Source organism: Bactrocera latifrons, unplaced genomic scaffold (assembly GCF_001853355.1).
Source record: "Bactrocera latifrons isolate USDA-ARS-PBARC rearing strain unplaced genomic scaffold, ASM185335v1 scaffold_92, whole genome shotgun sequence".
NCBI lineage: Eukaryota > Metazoa > Arthropoda > Insecta > Diptera > Tephritidae > Bactrocera > Bactrocera latifrons.
The window spans coordinates 103,191-122,974 of record NW_017537623.1 but is presented as its reverse complement, the minus strand read 5'-3'; the positions used below and the strand labels follow the sequence as shown (position 1 = coordinate 122,974).

Here is a 19,784-nt window from a genome sequence, read left to right as displayed (position 1 = left end):
TTTTTTTTTTTTTTTTGATTTTTTGTTTTTAATTTTTTATTTATTTAAGACGTAGTTAGTCCCTCCAGTTTCCTCGTCGCTAAGTGCCGCAGTTTTATCATTTTGGAAATATCATCAACACTGTGACGGTACTAAAATAAACATGGAACAATATTAATATTTCAGATTTTTCACTTATTACTGATTTAGTGGCTTTGTCGTTCGGTTTAACATTACAGAGCTCGGCATGAAAATCAAGTGAACTGGAAGTTTGGAAATACTTGAGAATGTGATATGAAGGCTTAGAACGCAGAAAATTGTCTAACTTAAGTTATAGTACTCATGTGAAGGCAACGAAAGACATAAATAAAAAAACAAAAAAAAAAAAATAAAAATAAAAATTTACCGATAATGAGCGGCAAAAGAGTACTCGTATGCACGAATTATAAGAGTTATATATGTATGACTCAGAAAACTGCGCTACTACTTTGTTTGTCTTGCTCTCTACTATGTTTAAGCTCTCATCTCTTTCGATTCCAGTATTGCACACGAAGCTAATAAAGCATTTCCCAGTTAGAGGAGTCACACTTTACTTTCAATCAATCCTATGAAACTAATCAAGAAAAACTGAGGAAAGCTTCAGCAATTGGAAACTTGGAATTTTTCTTTACTTCTAATCTCTAAAGCGAATTCGTTAATAAAAGTACCCATAATATACATACATACATATAGTACATATTTTTTAAAAAATACCCAAACCTCAACACAAATCCTACGCAGAATTACTCTTGTCAACAGGTACTGCTTCATATTGAGTAGTCAATTGAGAAGTAAAGTCCTCCTGCGACGAACAAAGACAAAACTCTACAAGTTCCTCATCATTCCAGTCCATGCTACATTGACATAGTTCAGCGAAGCAAGAGACAGCGGCTCCACTGGCTAAGTTATGTTTTCCGAATGTAAAAGAAGTCTCTAGCTTTAAATGTTTTTGATTCCATAACCGCTAGTGGAAGCAGCAGAAAAAGACCCCCACAATGTTGGAGAGATCAGAGATCAGGAGGAGAAGGATCTAGCTGCAGTTGGCATTTCGAACTGAATATAATTTTTCTCTGTTATCACAAAGAAATAAATAAAACGTTTTAATTGATTTTTCATTTCTTTTCGCAATACTGCTTCCTTGTAAGAAGAATTCCTTTAGAAAACATAAGTTTTCTTCAAGTAATTGAACAATGAGCAAATCTACATATATCTTCCAATTTATAATCACCAATCTATGTTAAACCTACAAATGAAGTACGAAACAATGCTCACGGCCTGGCGGCTACCGATTTTAGGTCAATTGAGTTAATATTATTATAATCAAACTTGTTAGTGAACACTGGCTGAATTGGCAAATTATTCGAGAATGAGAGAACCATGCGAAAGTAAACACAACGTTCTCAATAACTAATAGAAATTAAGAAACTAGTGGTTCTGTGATGAACAGTTCCAATGTCAAAATCTACATATTCATCGACGGGTTAAAGAGTGAAATAGTGACAGCAAAGGTCTTCTTTTTCGATTATCCATATAACAATTATAATTTAAATGAAGCTTAAAATATCACCTTTCAACACAACGCGATTGGTAGCCCGGGAAATATGCGGTTGCAACCACATCTATTGACAAAATACGAAAAGACTTTCTCGACTACCCAATATGTATCGAAGATAGGTTCAAACTAACCACATGCCATACTTTGTTAAGCCCACAATTGCTGCGTGAAAGAGTGAATGATAGTTTTCAGTTTTTCTCGCAGCAATTGTGAGTATAACAAAATATGGCAAGTGGACTTCTTCTATTACCAGCAAGTCTATAAGGACTAAGTCTAGTGGATGACCAAGTAGCAATTAAGGCTATCCATAATAGCAATACCATGTCTCACTTTGTTAAGTCATGGAAGTAGGAAATAACAACTGGGACTCGAACATAGGGGCATATAAAAAAAATGCAAAGATAGAGCCAGCTCGCTTGTGGACAGCTGGAGACACAATTCACTTAAGCAGCTCCAGGCTATTCAGTTGTTTCATAGATTGCTTGAAACAATATTCTCAGATCTTGGAATCCTAGCAACACAGGGCTTACTTTGGTGTAGTGCTGATGGTGAACATGAATGGTGAATGGTGAAGATCTTACTTCTATGCAAGAGGGATCATAGTAACGTTTTAGGGGCTATCACGGAGTACCTACTCTTAATATGCCTCCTTCATAAAATGGGAAAAGTGCAGACATTGGGAGAATGGGGTGGGTAATAATCAGGATTTCTACCAAATCCACCGAACTGTTGTATAAAAAAACTTTTCAGTAGCTTGTCTGCAAAGATTGTTTGTAACATGTGAATTTTTAAACATGCAAAAGTGGAGGCGTATACGTAACTTATTTGCGAGTCGTATAATAATAGTTGGAAATAATAACTTGTTTACTTTTTTTTGGTTAAAGTACTGACTCTTCATGAACAGATTTCACCGAATCTCAAACTTATAATTGAAATTAGTGGAAATCGCACAGTTTGTTTTGACATTATTTGATGAACGAATACTATAAAACAAGAACAGTACATATTATATATTCTATTGATTAAGATAAGGATATACATACCTCAAATATCTTATCATAAACATCAAATGCTTTTAATAATACTATTAAACTAATTATAATTAATAATAAATTATCTCCCATATTTTTTTTTTTTTTTTTTTTTTTTTTTTTTTTTTTTTTTTTTTTTTTTTTTTTTTTTTTTTTTTTTTTTTGTTATTTATCAAAGTACTCGACTCGATTATCAAATATTGGTTTTCTGATAAGCATAATTAAATATAACATATAAAAGCACTTAGCAATGTTAAATTCGTCTGAGCAGTAAGTAAATTGCTTCAGTACTCATACCTTAAATCTTATGCCATAAGTAAACATAATAAATAATATTCATCGCTTTTAAGCAAAAGAATTAAATATTAAATTCTTATATTGAAGACAGAAATTCACAACAAAATCGTTCAACTTAAGCATAATGGAGCAGCACATGTCCACAACAACAAGCCAAAAGCAAAAACAAAAGAAAGACATCAAGCCACCCACTAATCATGCCGGAAGGCGGCTTCAAAAGCCGCAGTAATGATAATTACGTGCTATTAATATCATTAATTATAAATGTCTTGGCGCTGGTGGTGGCTACAAGCGGTTGGTCGGCGGCTGCTCGATCGACACTATGCTGACGACAATATTTATAATCATAAAGTTGCCTTCGAACGGCACTTAACACCCGGCACCTTGCAGCGGCACATACAATAATTTCTCTTCATTTTACAACGACAACAACAATGTAACACATTGAAGTCAAGGCTATTGCAATTATGATTGTTGTTGTGCCCCTATTATTTAGTTTCCTTTCAGTGTCTAATTGGCTTTCCCTTCGCAATGGGCGCAGACAATTTCGCTAACTGGCTGCGTGTGAGTGTTGGTGAGACAATTAGACGAAGTGACACATTGAAATCAACACGAATGATAGAACGACTAATAACTATATATATCTGTATAAATATATAAGTCTATCTGTATATATGTCAATATAAAGTAGATATGTAAATGTCCAGACAGGCCTACATATTAGGACATATTTTATTTGCATTCAGCGCGCTGGAGCGGAGAATGGGCGCTATGTAAGTGGGTCGACGGGTCGCCAAGTCGTGTCGTCTGTAGCGGCAGCGCTCTCGCCTTCGTCGTAAAATTACAATGATTTAGCCCAGTGTCGTAGAACTATGATGGATTAAAAATGGAAGTAGATGAAAATATGAAAAGCAGAAAAAATAAGAAAGCGCAGCATAAAGACAAAGTCATATTCTACTTACCATATACCAGATACTCGCAGATTTATAGCCGCGCGCGCGGTGAGAACGGTGTGAGATATTAAATAAAATAGTAGACTAAAAGTACCGAGTAGAACGGCGCGCAATGCCTAGGTCCGCGCGTAAGGTGCGGCGAAGTGTGGTGTAAATAAAATGTTTTGCTGCCATTAAGTAATAAAGCAAGAATATTAAATTTATGATGGGTCATTTTTATGTAGACTGTTGTGACAGAAACACCGTAACAAACTGCTGTAATAAATTAAACCGCTGTGCTGCACGGCTTTGGCGCGAGTAATAAGGCGGCGGTAGCGCGCCGTATATCACTTACGGGAGAGATGATAGAAAGTAAGGGAGCAACGCTCCTTACGAATTTGAAAAGACAATTGCCGACCGCAGCTCACCCCCAACTGCCGCTTTTTGACTCATCTGCAAATTTTGGGGGGGGGGCAAGCAGTGATACACAGCATGGTTTATATATTTATTTATGACAAATTTGCTTAGAATTCAACTTGTGGAGGGATTATTGCATTGCTTTCTACTATTCAGATACAGCTGAGTGGGAATCCATGTCTTATGCAAGCCATTCAAGGCCAAGCCGAAGATAATGGAATTTTTAGATAAGCACCATTCCAAAGAAAATCGAATAACTTAATTTATGCGTGGCACGCGGAGACATAAATAAGAAAGAAGCAAACATATATAATTGTATCAGACTAATCTTGCTCAACCAAATTTTGGAAAAAGGCACTGTAATCGTTACATACTTTGTCAATTAATATCGAGGACAAGCGCTTTCAATTAACGCGGCAGTTTTTGTAATAAAAAGCAATAAAGTGTACATGTATATTTTTATATATTTTTTTTTTTTTGTAATTCGAATCTTATTAAGGAAATGTTTTAACCCCTTATCCTTTGTCAATTTTCTGACGAGAATTCAATAATAGCATTAGTTCTCTTTTAATCATCAAATATTTGCACACAGCTTATCGAACAAACAACTGGTATAAGTCAAATTGACTGGCATAAAAATAATTTCAGTTATGATAACCAAGATATAATACTTTAAATGACAATTAAACTCAAGTGTGTAACTTTTTTGTACATTTCGGATGCAGTTTTTTATTTACAAGCGATCAGAGCAGCCAGTGTCCTTTCGATTCTGTTAGACTACCTTTTTAAAGTCTTTGCTGTCCATTACTACTGCACCAAATATACACGACTAACGCGACTTTTACCATAAGATCTTATGTAGGTAAAGAATGTTTTCAAAATATCGTTAAATTATGCCTGTTCCCTAAATATGTCGGCACCGAGTCTATGGAGAAAATATTTACCGAATGTCTTGTATAAGAGATTGATTATGTTGTGGAGTATATGAGATGACCAAATACTGTGCTAATTGGAAAGTTTGTTCAATTCTTCGTCTTACATTCTTGACCAAAAATTATTAATTATTTCTCAGTAAAATTTGCCATTGTTCGAAAAGAGGTTTCCAGTACAGCATTGTTGTAAAATGCATATCAAGTTATGAGTCTTCGAGGATGGCTTGCTTTTTAGCCATTAGAACAAGATGGTTGGCGTGAAGGTATCTTAGCTGCACGCAACACATTAAACATTAATGCAGATGGCGCGAAAGTCGAGCACGGAGTTGGTGCGGGACAGTATATTCCGAGTTAGGCATACGTTAACCTTTTAAGTTGCCGGGTAACTGCAGCATTTTTCAAATGGAGATCTTGCCTGCTTATGCATCAGCAGACAGCTCCAGAGGCAGCATTTACGTAGATAGCCAAGCAGCAATCAAGGCAGTGACAAGGCAACATTTCAGAGCTTAGTCTTGATTCGGCGCAAAGAAGAAAAGGATCGTTCAGCGCTAGCATTTGTGGCTGGCAAAATGAAAAGTAAATAGAGAATAGTATATATATTGCAGTTCTTTTAATTCTTTCTAGGTTCTGGTAAATTTTGTTAACAGTTGACTCAAACAAGAATTTCAAAGGAAAGGCGCGTTTTTATATCTTGCATGACTGTGTCATTGAGTGGAATGTATGCAGAAACCCTGTAGAAGTCTTCACAACTTTGAGATGGGTGATTGCTGCGATGACTCTGACGACCACATATTCTGGGTATTTTTTTCACTCAACACCTAATTTTTCAACCATCTGTGTAGCATTTAACAAATTTCATTAAACTTGGAAAACGTTGTAACCTCTCTGAATATTTCACATATCTTTTTTATCAAAGCAATTTTAACATTCAGAACTTATTGTAATGCATTTCTGAACGTCCAGTCCAATATCTTTCATCTCTTTCAAAACCAACTGTCCTAATGCACCTGCCGTGAGTGAAATCTCCTCGTGGTTCATCAATACTTAAATATATCTGCACGCGTACTCGGTTTCTCAGCATACTTTACAGATACCTTCCTTCTAAAATCAAAGCAATGAATATCTTACGAGGTTATACGATTGTCAAAGAAGTCTTGCAATATTTTTTATTTATTTTTTTTTTAACTTTATAACGGTTTGATGACTCATGCCCAGCTCTTGACCAATGCTACGGCTGCTACTATGCCGGTCTCTTTCGACCAATTCAGCGATTTTACCGCAATTTTCGACGACGGGCCTTCCGGAGCGTGGCGCATCTTCGATCGCCTCTACACCAGAACGAAAACGTTGAAACCATCGTTGTGCGGTGGAAATGGAAACTGTATTGGGTTCACAAACTGCACAAATTTCATTGGCGGCTTGAGATGCATCTTTGCCTTTATCGTAGTAGTACTGTAAAATATGCCGTATTTCTCTTTATTTTGCTCCATGTTTGCGACGCTATAATTCACGAACGACTTAGAAGAAACGACAATCAATCAAACAAGTGTTAGCGCATGAAATGAGCTTTCCAAAAAGGTATAGCATGACCCGATGCGACGAATAAAACTAGAGCGACGCGCTCTCAGCGCCAACTAGCGAAAATACCGCAACACTTTTTTGACAAACTAATATATGAATTCCATCGTTGTGAGTGAGTTAATCAGTTAAAGAAATAGTCGTTGTCGAACCTGTACCTTTTCATTATTTTATGTTTTGTAGCTCAACGCGATGAGAAAGAGTGAGAGAGACACTATATTTTTTTTTCTTGAGAACGCGTACACGCGGAAATACGCTTATTTTAATTATCATAGGGATAATAAAATATATTAGCAACTCTAAGTCCTTTTCTTCGCGGAGTGTCACTTATGATGGAAAAGCGGTAACTTATATAATATACTATTTTCGGTTATATTATTATCTAAAGTTTAACTCTCTCGCTGTTCTCCTCCCGGGGATCTTTCTCTGTTTGGTGCCACGGCATGAAACACTGGAATAAGTGTGGATAGTGACTAATTCTCGTAACAGCACTCCATCTGGAATTGCTAAGGACTACAATTGGAATATGTGTGATTCACGAACTTACCAGACTAACTTAGCCTTTAGGAATTACATGCGGTCTTTCTAATTCTCAAATGCAAATATCATGAACTACATTTCCAAATAAAGTGTTAAAAGATGTCTAACATATCTAAGAAGACTGAAATTCAGTGTTAAACAAACAATTAATTTTTCCAATCAACAACAAGGCTTTCGAAACTAAATAATCTTCAGCATTCAAAATTGTAATTCTTCAAAATTAACGCCCTCAAAATAACATATGTCTGACGAAAAACTTTTTCAGCGAGTTTTAATTCATTTTGAGAAGGCTCTTGAATTAAAAAAAAAAAAAGAAGAAACAGTGTAGAGAAAGTAATCTTGAAAACTGTAATAACTAAGCGAGATAAGTATCTACAAGAGCCGGTTTAAAATATATTTAAAAACATTGCTGTTAATTTTATGCTGTGGTAACTCCAAACCGGAGTAAAACATTGCAACATTGTTCTGCGGAATGGTTATTTTCCCCCAAATTATTTGGTATGAATAAATAAATTCCATTTAGCAAAATCAGCGTGGTGTCATCTCATAAATCACCGCAGGTCGTAAGTGCATTCCACATACACTCACTTTGGCACTCATTGCTTCTTGTGCTTTAGCACTTGCCTGCCTTACTTGAAACAGCTAGTAGCAGCCCTGATAGGCTTAACCACCTTCCCATTTACGATTTTGATTTCTCCGCTTATTATTTATATGTTGGTGCCATACGCAAGAGATTCCCCGAATATCTAAACGGCTTTAGCAACAAGACACTACGCAACTGCGCCACTTTGGAATAAATCTTTTTATATCGAAATAATTCACTAAAAAACGAGTATATTTAAATTATCGCTATTAAATTATAAAAAAACGCTATAATGTGCCTTGCTACAACCTTCGGGGATTTCGTATCCGCGTGAAATATTTGCCATAACCACTCCACACAATAAACGAAGATAATCACATGGTGCGCCAAGATGTGACGAAGTGCGGGTGGGGCGCGGCAACAAAGCCGCCTATGCCACCACAGGCGATTTTCTCATTAAGCGACTGCTATGCGTGTGCGCCTGTATGTATGCTAGGACAGAGAGTGAACAGCTCATCCAGCTTGGCTGTACTTTGCGCCTTTGTTTTGTCTTGTCGCAGCCATGCGCCTTGTGTCGGCAGCGGCTGCTGACATCTTCATTGCCATTGCAGCGCTCGCATTTGAATATCTTGAATTATTAATATGCCAGCAAGCGAAGAAAGAGGACGCGCGCGCGTTGGCAGCACTGGCATTGGCATCGGCATCTTCGAACGCGTGCCGCTTGTCGAGTTGACGCCGCTGCGGGCGATGTGTGATGCTGATTTAGAGTTTGATACGCAACAACCGGTCGTCGCGCGCTGCGTTAGCGGCGCGTTCAAGCGTTCAACAGGAAGCGGATGAGGAAGCTTGAAGCGCACACTTGTAATGCCAATGCAATTTCCAGCACGTTTATTGCCTAGCGGCAAACTGACAGGTGGGTGGTGGCGCCGCATCCAAACATACCTTCCTTTCAAGCGCGCGGCGCTACAACTAAAGCATGTAAAGTGTCTTGCAAAGAAATGGAAAAATCCGTAGAAGCAACACTTACGTTCTAAAAGCTAACTCTGCAGCTGGCCCCAAAAGCAGCCACGCTATTAGCGCACAAGTAGCTCTGTTGTTGCGGTTCACACGGATGGGAATGGACTTGTAACTGCGTTTATCAGCGTGTATGTGCGCACTACTCGATTGAGAATTTAAATTTCCGACAATAAATTTGCGCAGCAAAAGAAATTTTTTATGGCGGAATTATGCAAATGCGCACACACACAAGCCGCGTTGCCAATTATATCAATACTTAGCGCAATTCTTATGGCAATACTCATAGCAATGCTTACTTGAATACTCACAAACATACATACATAGATATCAACATCTACCTGCAGTCGCCGCTTAAATCAATAAGACACTTTGCCCGCGCGCTGGTTATCGCGAATATCATATTCCTCGGCCCCAGCCGCTTCAGTGCGCGCATACAAATGTTATTTTTGTAATATTTGCATTTTAACCGAAATTATACCATTCCAGCAGACAGGTAGCGTGTTCTAGTGTGCGTTGCACAATGTATTTGCAGACGCTTCCCAGCGCGGCGCTTCCATTCAACGCAGTCGGTGGGTAAAATGTGGCAATTAAATGAGTTTATCATGGCGTAAGCGCAAACGTGTCTCTAAAGCGATAAGTTACCTGCCTGCAGGGCAGCACAGCTCCGCCCCAATCGTCACCTGACAGTTGGTGCCGCCGCCGCCGTTGACTGCATGTTAAAGTATGAAAAATGATGATGAGATACGAAATTAAATTAAATTGTCAAATTTTCATTTATTAATTATGAGTTCCACAAGCGCTGACAACCGCAGGTGTCAGTTGTTGCCATGCATGAGGCATTTGGGCGGTGCGGTTGTAGTGTGTTGTGGTAGTTGTGTTAGTATAGGCTTGTCTTATTACAACTTCAGTTCGAACACTGTCTGTGAATGCATGATAAATCTTAGCAAAGCGAGAACTAATTATATATGCGACTCGAAACATATTCAAATTTAATTAGCTTTCTTCAAAGTATTTGTACAGTAAATTGTAACTGAAGAGCGTAAAATATAAATTGAATTATAATTTTTATTTATTTTTCAATAAATTTGTTGCTGCTGCTGCCTCTGCTTCAGCTTAAGGCGCTATTGTTGTCGCTGCTGCCGAAAGGAAGGAGGAAATCAAGAAAGAGGAGCCGGAATCAGATGAAGGCGACGATATGGATTTCGATCCCTTCGACCAGACATCTCAACTGGAATTTATGTTTTGCAGCAGATCTGAATATATTTTTTCCTCTGTTAAATAAAACGTTTGAATTGAGTTTTTATTTCACTTTCCTATGATGCTTTCTTGTAAGAAGAAATCCTTTAATAAAACTAGACTTTTTTGAAGCAATTACACGCAGTATGAGCACATCTATATCTTTTAATTATCCTCGACATCCAACCAATACACATACAAATAAGATATGAGACAATGCCTACGGCCTGCTGGCGCATGATTTTTGGCCAATTAAGTCAGACGTGTCATCAACATTGACATGATGTCATACTCGAACTTTTTATTGAACTTTGGTTGAATTGTCAATGTGATCGAGAATGAGAGAATCAAGAGGAAGAAAACGTAACGTTCTCAGTACCCAGTAGAAAAAATGAAACAAAATCGACATATTTATCGAGGGATCAAAGAGTGAAAGAGGAACATAAGCGATCTTCTTTTGTCGTAATCCATATATGTATATACAGAAGGTAACTACTAACTAAGTGACTACAATTCAGTCTTTCACACAGAAATTGTGGACATAACAAAGTGTGGCAAGTGGACTTCTGCTCTAATCAGCAAGACCATAAACCATCTAGTGAGTTGTCAAGCGACAATTGAGGCTATATGAATGTGGCGATAATAACATGTCTTATTGTGTTAGTTTATAGAAGCAGGTAATAACTAAACTCTCAGTAGGCAACTCAGTTAGCATCATCTGAATATCCAGTCATATAGGAATAGAAGGAATTGAAAAGGCAGACGTTCTGGCTCGAATAGTGGCTACAACTTAAGACACAATTCCCTTAAGCTGCCTTAGGCTATTCCGTTCTTTCAAGGGTTGTTTGAAGCAACGGTCGCTGATCTTGGACCACAAAGTTATCTTTGCGCTGTTCTGATGGTGAACAGACCAAAAAGATTCTACTTCTAGGTAAACGGGAGCTTAGCAACATTGTAGGGGTCATCTAGGGTACCTACTCTTAAGAGTCCGCCTTCAAAAAATGATAAAAGTGCATATATTGGAAGAATGGGTAGCAAATATTCAGGATTACTACCAAATCCACGGAGTTACTGGATAATAAACCGTTTACCTATTTTGTAATCTGCAAAGACAGTTCGTTAAATATGAATTTTTGAGCACGTAGAAGTGGTGGCGTATAAGTAACTTATTTGCGAGTCGTAGAAAATAATAGTTGGAAGTCTGAAAACTTACTCAAAAAACAAAAAAAAAAAAAATTTAAAAATAAGATGTATCTGAGAGATGCTGAGAAACTAAAAGAATTGTAATGTGGCTAGTATATTCTTGGCCTTAAACTCACACAGCGTGATATTCATTACCTTAATATGTCAGCATTACTCAGGCAATAGATATATTGAGAAATAAACTTTCGGAAGGAAAGTTAAGAAAGATTTTAAAGGTGAATTTTATCTAAGCCTCCTTTCTAGCCACTAACCTTATGCTATAAAATATTTAGTTACATAGAATTAACGTTTCAAACTAACTGAGGTTTCCACAAAGGCGCTCACGGAGACCCCATTTGAACAGTTGAAAGGTCGTTGCTTTGGGTTGGAAAAATCTCCTGAGTATAATTTATTAATGAATCGCATTAAATGCAGGGCAAAATGGTATAGCAATTAGTTGCCGAGCGATTTAAACCAATGCGCGCAGTTGCGGTTATATAATGCAAGATGTTTCAACTTATTTGTTGTTGTAAATTCAGCTTAAACCAAAATTTATTTGCCACGGTTTATCGAATGCCTCACGAAAACCCTTTTGTTCTTTTATTCTTATTACTTTTCTTGTCTTTGATTATGATTTTTGTTGATAAAAAGTGGGTCACTTACGACAACAACAAGCAAAACCGATCATAACTGAATCGCGATCAGCTTTCGTCAAAGTTTTCCAAGCCGGTCAGAGATGGTCAGAAAACTCTTGCTATGAGCTCCTTTTCTACCGCCAAACCCATAATTCGGATGTGTACTGTGCACTTGGATTGTCTAAAGGAATCAATCGCACATATACAGTTTGTGTTAAAAGCAGATAACTCAGCGATAGTGACTCATCAGAGGCAACGGAAGCTTGGTTGGTGGCTTCCTATAGAGCCATCTCATTGTTAGAACTGGGCACCAGGTGGTTGCAAACCTATTTCCTTCTAAGGCGTAATATTTTACGAGTGAAAAATTAGCCTCAAGAGAAGCTAGTGAATGCCGAACTGTCCCAGTTTTACGAGTAGTATTAGGAAAGTACCTTCAAGATGAAAATTAGCTGTCAAACATCATCAAACGGTCCATTTTTGATCTTAGTCGGTGTTTTCTGACTACATTCGCCATTTGTGGTGTATTATGTATCACTTTTATTGTTACATCTATATACATATATATATAAATTTGCATCTGGCATATTTAGTAATTGAGATCAAAAGCTATATTCTTATAAGCCAGCAGTTAAAACGAATTTTTCTGAACATTTAAAAGCACGACAATAATCGATATTCATTGTCATCAAGTGTAATTTTTTTTTTTTTTTTTTGAGAAATAATTATACATACATACTAACATATATACATATCTGCATACGTGGCATTTTTACTACACTAAGTTTGTTCATTGAGAATTTTTGTATTTAACCCTCTTATACACACAAATACGGCTTATTTTGTCTGTTTCTGTGGAAATTACTGTAAAACGCTTTGCCCTACTTTATGCACTACTTCAAGCCGTCTTTCCCACAATTACATTTCTACCTATTAATTAATCATAAGCGCTGCAATTGTAATTGTAGTATTTTCAACTAAAATCGATTTCTATTAAAAAGTCAGCTGCATTTTTCCCGTACTTTCATTGCTTAACCCTTAGTTGGACAAGTGTATATATATTTTGAAAGTGGTACAAAGCTTTAGAAAATGTTAAAGATAAGAAAAAACTTTAACATCGGTAATCCTGGGTAATAATTTGTACTAAATTTCAAGAAGATATATCCCTTGCTCCTCTCTCACGCACTGGTATTACATAGCTATTGTAAGACCAATTCTACTCTACGGTGCAGTAGTATGGGGCCGTAGCGACCGTATGCCAATAGAAAGGGTTCGGAGGCTCGGTGCGCTATGCATAGCGGGAGCTTTAAGAACAAGTCTATCGGCGTTTCTTCAACCGGTACTAAACCTGCCACCTCTTCGCTGAAATCTGCGCAGCAAAATCGGCGTAACGACAACTAACTGGATGGGAAAATTTACATATAAATCATTCGGTTATTGCTCGTTGGGTAATGACGCTCAGGCAAACACCAACTATATAATCCTACTTTCTTACTCTTTACTGGAAGGTTCAAAGTAAACACAGAGACCGATGTCTGGCTTAAAGGTGTGTTAACTACGCGCCACACTCCAACTATCCACACGGATGGCTCGAAAATGAACGATGGAATTGGTGCGTCAATATACTGCCCAAAGTAAGATATAAGGCAACCTTTTAAGTTACCGGATCACTGCAGTATATTTTATGCCGAGGCCTTTGCTATAATGAGAGCCTCGTAGATGACCTCCACTCAACCTGCAGGCAATTCCAGAGTCAACATCTACTTAGATAGTCAAGCAATAATCAAAGCAGTAACATTGTATGGGATATCGGCCAGAAGTTTCTTGTGAAGCAACTTACTGGGTGCCAGGCCACAAAAGCATCGAGGGCAATGAAATAGTTGACAAGAATGGTGTACGGCTGGCATCCGAAAACGTGATCAATATTGGGAAACCCGTGCATTATCTATACGACGAACTCGACAGAAGCATGGTAAAGAAAATCGAAATCGAATCGCGTGAAGCGCAGGTATCTTGAACGGACAACTTCGCTTGGACTAAGTAACTGAACTCCAACTGGTATCGCAAAGGACCAACCATGGTCCATACGTGGATTACTTTCTTACCAGATTAACCTAATCGAACGTGCGTGAAGATAACTCGTCAAACAAAAATTTTTTTTTTCTTATAAGGACTTCAGTTGGATTCGGTCAGTTTGTATGGCAGCTATTGTTTACTTGTGTCTGATATCGATGGTTCTTACTCATGAGCAGTTTCTTGGTGGTAGGAGGGTGGGAGGTAGTGGACTTATCCGGACTAAAAATCTACAACAGAGACGTTTGATATGATCAAACAGGCTGACCCAAACGTTTCTTAAGTAAAAAGTGGTGTGTTTCGGTAGCACCAGGCCTTTTGGAAGGCCGGAAAGATGTCGCTGACGACGACCGTGCTAGGAGACCTGCCACTTTCACAAACACCGACAATGTGACTCGTGTGCGGAAAGTTTTGAACTCAGACTATTCTGATGGACCACTTGCACATGGAAAATGTGTGCGCGAAGATGGTACCAAAAGTGTCACTGACGACCCGAAATTGCGGTGAGTGGAAGTTTGCCAAGAAAATTTGTGTAAACATGTGTAAAAAAGACCCCCTCTTTTTGGATAACGTAATCACAGGCTTCGATTCAGGGATCTTTGAGTATGATCCTGAGACAAAGGGGCAATCTTCCTAGTGGCACACGTCGCAGAGGAGATCTAAGCAGCATGCTCTCAAGGCTATTCTTGATAATGCCTTCCATGACGTCTTCAATGCTTAGAAATCGCGCTGGCATCGCTGCATCGCTACAGAAGGAGCCTATTTTCAAAGTTTTTAAAGAATTGTAACGATTGGTTCATTAAATTCTTTTAAATCCATTCTGCCCTTATACTTGCCGGACATACCCTCTACAAGTGCTTAGAAGCTCTCTCAAATTGTGTTATGTGTGTCTAAACAAGTGTTAAAAGATGATTCAATCTATTATTTGAAATAAAAGAGGTCACCAATATAATGAAAAAAAGAAAAAAGATTTCGTTTTAGTTGTGACCACGCGTAGGCTCTGCCTAGAGAAACAGAAAGTTCTCTATAACACGTAAGCCATTTTGAAAACCACTGCTAACTGCAAACACATTTAATTGCGCATTAACATTCATATTCATATGCCGTTAGCCATAAAATCCGTTATCTTAAATGCTAGACTGGGCAGGCTGTACTTACCTAGTGAAGTGCGCTGTTGTGTAGTTGTTGCCAGCGCCGCCGTTGCCATTACCAAAGCCAGCATCGGAATTAATGAATGCGGCTGCTGTTGCTAACGCACTGTTGTTGTTGCTGTTGTTGGTGGTGGTGTTCGAAACGGCTGTCAGTGGTGTTGTTGGCAAAGTTAGTAATCCACTCGGTGCTGTCGTGGCGTTAACAGCGCCGCCAACAACCGCTGCGGTTACAGTTGTATTGTTGGCGGCAACGTTGGAATTTACCGTACTTTGAAATGCGGGAAACAGTGTTGCCGCAAATGCACTTGTACCCACCACAGTTGGCGAGCTGCACGAATTCTCGTTGGCCAACACTGGCGTCGGACGCAAATATGGATGGAATTTCGAGGCAGTCGGCGCTTCCAAATATTTGCCTTGATACTGATGAAGTTGCCGATGCACGATACCATTGCTGTTGCTGTTGCCGCTGTTGTTGTTGCCGCTGTTAATATTACCATTGCTGACTAGGCTGGCGATGTTGGCGGCGTTGTTGCTAGTATTTAAATTATTATTATCCGAAATGGCAGCATTGGTATTTGCATTTACAATGGCAACAGGTGTTGGCAATGTTGCCGACGGATTAGCAACGCGCATTGCTGCTGTTGCCGCTGCTGTTGCGGCGTCCGTAGGTGTTGCCGTTATGCCATTGAGCTGATCGGCGCACAATTTCATGGAGTGCAACATCATTTACGCGGTTTGTTTGCAAAATTTTATTGGCGTTTGTGGTGGTTTTTCTTCACTTTACATACACACGCACACGCGCACACTCATACGCTACTACACACACTCAAATACACTTTAATGCATATATGCCGTTATTACACCTACACACTGTTGGCGCGCTATTAAATATGCCGTTATTTCCGCTATTTGCACAAAGCGCACATGCACATGTGTGTGTGTGTGTGTGTCAATCTGTGTGTTGTGTGTGTGGGACTAGCGCTCGGTTGGTTGCTTTTGGTTTCAGCAGCAAAAATTAACTGCCGCGGTTTACAGCGATTTGCTAATAATATACGGTAGTTGGCTGCTGCTCCTGTCGTATGGCACTGGGTAACACTCTATTATTATCACAATAGTTGCACAAATTCAGCAAATATTTACACACTTTATCAGCTTAATATGATTTTTATCAGTTTTTGTATTTTTGTGTTTTGTTGTTTTTTTTTTTTTTTTGTGTTTTGCTAGATAAGACGCGTCGTAATTAAAGCTAACTGCCTGGTCCTTACGGTGCAGTTAAAGTTCAATGATGTTGACACAGATTTTCAGCACTGCTGTAACTGCCATTATAAGTTTACACACCGTCCGTTATGTACATACATACATACATCTGCTTGGTATTTATCTTTTCAGCAGATAAGTTAGGCTAATGGCACACAGTAGAGTTGCGATAGAGTAGTTAGCTGTCAGCTAAAAAACAAAACAAAAATCTTAGTTAAATAAATAAATTTGTAAATGTTGTGTTATATATTATATGTATATATGCTATAGTGTAGCGCAGGAAGTCTATGAGTACATATGCAAAAAAACAAAAACACACAAAAAAAAAAAAATTGTTCATAACTAAAAATATATATCCAAAAGTACACATCTCCATTTTATTAGTTCAAATATTGTTCATCTGTGAAACAAAATTAAAAATACTTCTAGTTTTGTCAGCGGAACCAAGCTACTCAGATTAACAAGCTACACGTGACTGATATCCCACTGGGTTATTTTATTTTTATGGGGATACATGGGTTTAAGGGTTTCAAATGATTGAATTTATTACTTTGTTAAATTAAAAAACAACACCACAATATTGTGCTAAATTTTCGAGTTAATTCGCGCAGCTGTTTCGGAGATACAGCCTTGAGAAGTTGTGCGATCGAGGCTAGCTAGGCTAAGTGCGCCGTCTTTACACCCGATTTTCTCGGCACTGTGTTTTGAAGTCGGTTGGCAAGATTTATAGCGAACTACTCAACCGATCTTCGTACAATTTTACACAGATCTTTGAGATACAATTCTAAAAGACTTGGATGACAACTATTTGAAAAAAAAAATTCCCTGAAATTTTCACTGAAAATTAATTAAACTCTTATTTGAGTACAAAATAAACAAATTTTACATATTTTGATAAAAAATTTCGACCAACCTTCGCAGTGACATTTCTCCAAAGGTCCTCGGCAGGTAAGTGTGATTCATGATGGTTCATGCCAAACATTGGTGGCCCAAGCCAAAATAGGAGGGCTCTGCTAGCTAAAGTTAGTCACAGTCAATGCTCAGGTACCTAGATCCCCGTAAGGGAGACAGCCCCTCAAAAAGAATATGCCAATAAGGCAACGGATGTGTGCAGATTATGCGTCGTTAGAGTTGCCTGTGCATTTAGAACGGTATCGCAAGAAGCGATTGCTTTCATATGTCTAATTATAGACAGTAGTAGAAGTAGAATCTATCGTAAACCAAATATTTGAATAGGCGCCTAACGGCCGGCGAGCGCAAAAAGAGAGAAAGACAAATCTCGATAAAATAAAAGCATAGGACAACATGAATAACCTTAGAGAGAGGGCGTGAAGAGGCACATATCGTCTGTCTTGACCCTGCGAAGTGATGGATAATATGAATCATGCACGCTGGCAGTTAACCTTAGTGTGGGAGATTTTTCTTTCGGGGGGAAAAAACAGATATCTGCGCTGTGCGTTGCCTAAGATAGTAACCTATGCTAAGTTTAGGGAATTTATGTTGTCAAATAAAAACTTTTTCCATAAAAGAACCTAATTTTGATCATTCAGTTCGTATAGCAACATAGTGCCGATACCGAGGTGCAGCTTCGAGCACGAGGGCACGTATATACAAAGAGATGGAAAAATGGACATGGCGAAATCGACTCAGCTCATCACGCTGATCGTTTAGTGCTATATATTTTCACATAAATATTTTATAATTTTTATCATTTAAAATTTCCAAAAAAAAATCAAAATATTTTTTATTAAAAAATATTAATCAAAATTTTATAATACTGTGTTGTTAGCTGCTACTTTAAAATCTTAATTTCTTATGCTAAATTTGATTCATTTGATATTCATTTTTATTTTTATTTTTTTCAAAATAAGTCAAAAAAATAATAATCCTTTATATTGTCGGGTTTTAAACATTAATTTTTAAAATCAAAATTGTATCTCATGCCGTACTCTATATATTCCGCCTCTTATGAAGGACATTCCGTACAGTCCTTTTACATTTAATTCTGTATACCTTGAAATACGATTAATTACCATCGCATGTGTATATATGTACCTACTATATATATATACGAATGCAGCATATGTTTGGCTAATTTATTTAATTGAAATCGAATTATTTGCTGTCGCACTTGAAATACCGCAGGCACAGCTTAATTATCGGTCAATTGCTGAAATGTAAACTTTACGCGCTTCACTGTACACAAGCACCATTAAGAGTGAACTCAGTGAGCTTATTGAACAGCAACGACAATGTTGCCGCATACAACGAAAAAATTGTGAAATAAACAACAACAAGAACTTGAACTTCGGCTCCTCTTACTGCATAATAATCTTTATTGGCGCTTTTTTATAACATCAAAGAGCATAAAAAGATCTTATTAGTCAGTTTAGATTGCAGCTATAAGCCTTATAGGGCATATTTGAACAGTATGTTCAGGGACTGGAACGATGGCGTGAAGATTTCTAGTCAAATTGCAACACTTCTATAAAAAAATGAAACCTAGCATTCATTATTGGATTATATTCAACTGAATAGACTACGTCCAGCACGGTGTGAAGAAAATATAGCAGCCGTAGCTGAGAGTGTACACGAAGACCGGGGAGAGCCGATTCGCCGCGGTACGCAGCAACTCTGACTGACGTATGGAACGACATAATATATTAAAAAAGTACAAAGTACAGCATGTGCAAGAACTGAATTCGCTCGACCTTCTCAAGCAACTTCGCTTCGCTCTATGGGCTCTTGAAAGATTCCAAGAAGATCCGACATTTTTTTGCTAGATTTTGTTCACCGATCAGGCTAATTTCTGGGATGTAAACAAGCGAAATTCCCGCATTTAGGTCAAAGAGCAACCTGAAGAGACTCAAGAACTGAAAAATAACGATTCTGTGCGATATCTTCAAAATTAATGCCGGTGAGAACGTAAACGTAATCGACCATATAATTCCTGAAATTGAAGCTCATGATCTTGGCGTTCGCATTCATCAATGGATTTATTGAGAAAACGTTTTGGATAACGGTTTGAATTTTCGCTGTGAGGATATGTGAAGTCTAAAGTCTATGCGTGCAATTCCGCTTCGATTCAAGGCTTGGAACAAAACATTACGCGTGTCAATCACCAGTTACTAGTCGAGTTGCTGGAACGAGCTATCGAAAATTGAATTCAACGGATGGACCATTTGAAACGTAGCCACTGACAAAATTTGAAAGAAATAAGCTTCACAAAGTAAATGCAAAAGGATGCTCTTTCGAATAATATTAAATTGTTTTAATATTATAACTTATATTATAGTTTAATTTTTGTGTTTTTTCTCTGAAAAGAAGTAGGTAACATCGAAATGGATCCAGTC

At 37.9% G+C, this 19,784-nt stretch overlaps 1 protein-coding gene across 5 annotated transcripts in view; it reads right to left on the bottom strand.

The window, feature by feature from the left end:
- The window catches only part of LOC108977608 (CUGBP Elav-like family member 2), a 184,246-nt gene that overhangs the window by 139,437 nt on the left and 25,025 nt on the right, over positions 1 to 19,784 (bottom strand). For 4 of the 5 annotated variants that reach the window (XM_018947363.1, XM_018947362.1, XM_018947366.1 and 1 more), the window contains exon 2: positions 15,182 to 16,620. In XM_018947363.1, coding sequence (XP_018802908.1) covers positions 15,182 to 15,900 — 719 coding nt within the window. In that variant the 5' untranslated portion in view covers positions 15,901 to 16,620. Of the gene's footprint in view, positions 1 to 15,181; positions 16,621 to 17,344; positions 17,463 to 19,784 lie in introns of those variants that run through there. The other variant, XM_018947364.1, reaches the window with a different exon arrangement.